The sequence below is a fragment of the Myotis brandtii genome, unplaced genomic scaffold, assembly GCF_000412655.1.
Source record: "Myotis brandtii unplaced genomic scaffold, ASM41265v1 scaffold115, whole genome shotgun sequence".
Lineage (NCBI taxonomy): Eukaryota > Metazoa > Chordata > Mammalia > Chiroptera > Vespertilionidae > Myotis > Myotis brandtii.
In genome coordinates, this window is record NW_005353967.1 from 10,498,382 (window position 1) to 10,504,440 (window position 6,059).

At 38.8% G+C, this 6,059-nt stretch overlaps 1 protein-coding gene and 1 pseudogene across 1 annotated transcript in view; both read left to right on the forward strand.

Moving 5' to 3' along the window:
- The first annotated feature begins 10 nt into the window (after nucleotides 1-10).
- On the forward strand, nucleotides 11-970 carry LOC102242917 (annotated as a pseudogene).
- Nucleotides 971-4,166: 3,196 nt separating this feature from the next.
- The window catches only part of FAM159B (family with sequence similarity 159, member B), a 17,288-nt gene continuing 15,395 nt past the window's right edge, over nucleotides 4,167-6,059 (forward strand). Inside the window, exon 1 of the mRNA XM_005858138.2 lies at nucleotides 4,167-4,303. Within this exon, the coding sequence (XP_005858200.1) occupies nucleotides 4,167-4,303 (137 nt within the window). The remainder of the gene's footprint in view (nucleotides 4,304-6,059) is intronic.

Sequence of the window (6,059 nt, forward strand, 5' to 3'; positions counted from 1 at the left end):
ACAGCCAGGGATGGATCTGGAGGAGAGGACACCCTTGTGGTCACTGCAGAAGCTTCTGGGCCTGCGGCTTCCTCACAAAATAATTGATGGCATTTGTGACCCAACTTATCCTCTCCAGCAGGATTATCAGAGTGTTTGGGATGCATGTTCTATATTATCGCTTTTTTCAAAGCTGTAGTTGGGTAAGAGGCCTGGGAGACTTCAGATGACTATCTTCTAGCTTTTGTATCACCTGACCAGCAGAACCGTTAAGTTTTAGGGCTAAGTGTAGGCCTGTGTATCCTTTCACAGGGATTCACTGAAATATTTTGTTTGCATTCCATGTCCGATGTCTAATGGCTACCTGGGAGTCACAGTATCCAACTTTGTGTCATGTCACGGGTCATGTCTAAGCATTTGGAACTTTTGTAGAAAATGTGTACCATTACTGCTGCACATTTACTAACTTCTTTTACAAAACAGAAGTAGAACTGCATGTATATCTTGGTAGCCAGTTAAGCATAGTTTATGTATGTATTTCAATAATTTTAGTAAATAATCTCAGTCTAGCCAAAAAAAAAAAGAAGCTGTAGTTGATAAAAGTTTATCTGATAAAAAAATCTCAGCAATTGAATAAGTTGGATTCATTTCATCAAGAAGCGATCATGAAATGCTTGAAAAGCATGAAAGATAAAATTAAGCAGGCCCTGTCAGGGGAAATAGTTGGTATTTCCTCTACACAGCTACAGGATTTTGATTGGCAGTTAAAGCTTGCACTTTCTATAGACAAAATTGCTACATTACGAATGCCACTTTCCAACCTTCATCTACATGTAAAAGAAAACGGTGAAGTCAAATCGTATTCAGTTGGAAGGAGTAAAGAAGAGCTGCAGAATCTGGAAATTTCTTGGCAGTAACTAATAAGGTCATCCTGCATTTGAAATAACTGGAAATGATGACTATCACCAGCATTATCAGATTCCACTGCTATAGCTGCTATCACACAGTAAATATTGTGTGTTCAGAAAACCTGTGACACGCCATTATGCCAAGCTGGGAAAGCAGCAGTGTTGAGATTACAAAGATAAAAATTTGTCAACTTCTATAAAGAACAGGAAATTACATGGTTCACAGAAAACACATAAACATAAAAGATAAAAAGCTATAATAGCAGTTTATATTTTCATAATGACTGTTCTGCTTCATTTATTAAATATCTTAGAAATCTTTATATAGAGTTTTACTGAAAATTAACATTAGGCGCTAAAATAATGTAAACATACAAAGCACAAATAAATTGGAATCTTGCTTAAAGAAGTATGTGGCTCTGGCCAGGGGGTTCAGTTGGTTGGAGCATCATCTTGTAAACCAGGAGGTTGCGGATGCGATCCCTGGTAGGGGAGTATATGGGAGGCAACCCATCAATGTTTCTCTCTTACATCTCTCTCTCTCTCTCTCTCTCTCCTTTTCTCTAAAATCAATGAAAACAAATCCTCAGGTGAGGATTAAGAAAAAAAAAAGGACGTGAATACCAAGGGTGTGTGCTATGGTTATATGTATATGACTGATTTATGACATTTTAAAATAACTTTCAAAGAATGTATAAGATGCATATATAACTCAGGAAATTCCATTTCAAGGGAAAGATTATAAAATGTAAATTTTCTTAGAAAAAGAATCTCTTCAGACATGAACAAGAAAAAAACCCTAAATCTGTGTAAATAATTTTGAGTTTATGAATTCTAAAAACTAAAATCTTGTACTGGAACATAGGAAAAAATGCAATGGCTACTTTTGTATTTCAAGGTCTTGGGAGAGTATGAACTGATAAAAATAATATATGCCAATGTATAATGTATGTAGTACTATTCAAACATCAGCTAAGACCACATTATCTCCATTTTTGTTATAAACTCTTAATATTGAATTTAACAGTTTTGGATGTTAACTTTATTGGCAAACAGAAAATTTTAAATTTCAGTTAAGTTTAAAGATAAGCATTTTGAACATAAAAGTACAATTTTATTTCATTAAAGATATGTTTACAGTTTTGAATATTCTTGTATTATTATTTATTAATTGTATTATTTTCCATACAAACAACTGTAGACCTACTTTTGCCCCATCCTGTATTATTTCTCTCAATCTCCTAGGATGATCCAGAATTTGGCAGGCATGCCAAATCTACAACAAATGACTTCTAGTGTTATTTCCTGAAGCAGTAAAATAATTTTTTAATGTATTGCAAGCTTCAAAAAATATGCAAAGGAGTGCCCACTTACCAATGAGTTCAACTAACAAAATTGTGATGTGTCAGAGTGGGGCAAAATCTCAAAAATATAATGAAAGCTTATCCTTATTATTTGGAGAAGCATTGTATATGGCACTGGCATATTATTTGGCCTTTTGGAAAATAATGTAATAACCCAGCTCTGAGACTTTGGAGATGTTAATAATGGTAGCAATAGAGGTTGGCAAGTCATAAGGCAAACTCAGTTGTTTGACTTAAATCCCCAAAGTGCCTGCAAAGTGCCTGGCTCACTGCAAAGTGACAAGCAGCAGAGGTTGAAACCTGTCCTAAGGTTTATGAGGGCACAAAGGATTGAACAGTTTGCTGGCGTCTTCGTTCAGCACTGACAAAGTGGACAGTGCACCTCAGTTCCTGGGAATTATAAAAATGTTTCCAGCTGATGGCCTCAGTTGGCAATGTTAAACCTGGGGGGTCTTGTTAGTTATTGAGCTTTGAGGACACACTGGAGAGCTCAACCCCTAATTTAACATAGTTCAATTGTGAAAAATATTCCAGAAGTCACTACCATTTGTTCTGAGATTCTGCAGCTACTGGAGAAAGGCACAGGTATAGCTACTACCAGGTAAGTAAAGTTGCTGAGTAGGAGAATGGCTCATTAACATGATGACAGCTGCAGACCTTCTCTCAGGGACTGCCAGATGGTGCTGTAAGGAAGAATAAGTCTCCCTTTTCTGTGTCTAGCCCACTTCCATCTTTTCTCCTCTTATAGATCCCTAACCTCTTTGGTAGTCTTCTTCAGGACCTAGGAAAATAATGCCTATTGCATAGGGCTATGCATGAGTTCAGTAAGTATGTGTTGAAATGAATATCTTAGGAGATTCCCAGAGCTCCATCTAGGTTAGCATGCATAGAGCAATATTTCTGTAAAGTAGAACTGTGACATTGAAATAGTGTGTCAAGATTGGGAAGACCTCTTTTTAAAACAAAAAATAGAGACCAGCCGAAACTGGTTTGGCTCAGTGGATAGAGCATCGGCCTGCGGACTGAAAGGTCCCAGGTTCGATTCCGGTCAAGGGCATGTACCTGGGTTGCGGGCACATCCCCAGTAGGAGATGTGCAGGAGGCAGCTGATCGATGTTTCTCTCTCATCAATGTTTCTAACTCTCTCTCTCCCTTCCTCTCTGTAAAAAATCAATAAAAAAATATATTTAAAAAAAAAATAGAGACCTAACAGGTTTGGTTCAGTGGCTAGAGTGACGACCTGCGGACTCAAAGGTCCCAGGTTCAATTCCGGTCAAGAGCATGTACCTTGGTTATGGGCACATCCCCAGTAGGGAGTGTGCAGGAGGCAGCTGATCAATGTTTCCCTCTCATCAATGTTTCTAACTCTCTATCACTCTTCCTTCCTCTCTGTAAAAAATCAATGAAATATATATTTTTAAAAACAAACAAAAAACAGAAAATAGAGCCCAGCCGGCCTGGCTCAGTGGTTGAGCACTGACCTATGAACCAGGAGGTCACGGTTCAATTCCTAGTCAGGGCATATGCCAGGGTTGTGGGCTTGATCCCCAATGTGGGGCATGCAGGAGGCAGTCAATCAATGATTCTCTCTCATCATTGATGTTTCTATCTCTCCCTCTTCCTTCCTCTCTGAAATCAATAAAAATAAATTTTAAAAAACAAAACAGAAAGCAGAAACAGCATACTCTGTTTTTGTTTTTCTTCATGTGGACTGGTTTTTTAAATTGTGTACATTAAAAGCCCACTATATGAATGTTGAATTCAACTAAGTTGACAATTTTACTTTAAAATTGACTAAATTATGTGGGGTTTTTTAAATGAGATTTTATTTTTTTAATAACCAGGCTCTCACTTCAGGAATCTTGCCAGATGTCTGGCCTCCCAGCTGCCTTGAGCAACAGATAATATTAATGAAATGGGTTATGTTCCCATGTACCTGTATAGAGTCCTCACCCTCCTTGACCTGTATAATCTACAAAAGTCATCTTTGGGGCAAACAAGCAGGAAAGAGGAGTTGCCAAAGCCAGGAGTCTACCCCTTGGAGTGCACCAAGTGAGTGCAAACTCCAATGTAACTATATAACTATAATTCTTGCCACAGAATTACTCACTCTTCACTTGTGTGCAAGGCTAGGGGAAGTGTGCTGACATGAATAAATCAAGCATAAGAATTTCCATGCCTGTGGCTCAGGAGGCAACCTCTAACTTGCAGGGGTGATTTATCTCCTAAAAACAAGGTTAAATTAGATGAGCTTAGCCCCTTACTTTTAATTCTGTTCTCCTTACTCCCAAGGCAGTGGCATACCTAGCATCGCTACTCAGATTCTCCCTTCCCTCCCTTTTGGTACATGTCAAACTTGTCAAGGCCCTAATCTCTGGGAAATAGCAGAAGCCTACAGGCAAGCCAGGAAGACAATGAAGGAAAAGTTTATTACTTTTCAATAATGATGAATTTTTAATTACTACAAGTAGACCCATTACCAGTAAATTATTATTTACTTCCACTTATGGAACATTTATTACAAGCTAAGGATTATGTAAACACTTTTAATAATTGTGCAAAACACCATAGGAAAGTCAACAGAAGTATCTGCCCTTGAGCAGCTTAAAACCTAATTATGTATTTACACACCCACACATACATATGGTTCATGAAGGTACATATATTTGCATTAGTCTTTCAGTCCTTTTTCTTCAAGCTCCATCTCCCATTTAAAAGCATTAAGTTCACGGGTTTATGCAAACTATGTTAGTTCTCATCTGATTAGTCGTATAGATAATTGTATCAGAAGGAATTATTACAGATTTAGTGTAGAGCAAATATTACCAGATATACACTTTATTTTTACAGGAAAGTGCAAGGGTTTCTTCCTTAATGCTAGAAGCCATTGGTATTATGCTCTTTTAGAAAGGAAAAACTCATACTGAACAGGAACTTTATGTAAATTTCATAACTATTGCTTTCCTTTATTTAAACCTTCTTCTCCTCTTTTGTGATAGTTGTGGTTTTGTATAATAGTAAACAATATCTCCCACACATATCTCCAAAAGAAAAGTTCTGCATTTCTGGTAAACATTTGTTTCAGTACTTATGTGGAGGCAAATGTTTGTTTTTGTTTGTTTGTTTGTTTGAGATTTTATATATAATTTGATTTTTTTACAGAGAGGAAGGGAGAGGGATAGAGAGCCAGAAACATCAATGAGAGAGAGACATAGATCAGCTGCCTCCTGCACACCCCGTACTGGGGATGGGCCCGCAACCAAGGTACATGCCCTTGACCGGAATCGAACCTGAGACCCTTCAGTCCGCAGGCCAACGCTCCATCCACTGAGCCAAACCAGTCGGGGGGCGGGGGGGGGCAAATGTTTTTATAGTCATCTTTTATTGGTAAACCTGATCTTTGCTTCTGGAATATATTAATAACAGAGTCATGATTGAGATGTTTTTGAACTATTTCTAGGGAATCATGTAACCTTTTACCTATAATATGAATTCACATGATATTCTATACTAATATTAACAGACTAGTGGCCCGGCGCATGAAATTCGTGCATGGGGGAGGGGGTGTTCCTCAACCCTCTCCAATCTGGGACCCCTCGAAGGATGTCCTACTGCCGGTTTACAGGGATCGGGCCTAAACCGGCAGTCGGACATCCCTCTCGCAATCCGGGACTGCTGGATCCTAACCGCTCACCTGCCTGCCTACCTGTCTGATTGACCCTAACCACTCTGCATGCCGGCCTGCTCAACCCCAACTGCCCCCTGCCAGCCTGATCACCCCCAACTGCCCCCCATGCTTGCCTGCTCG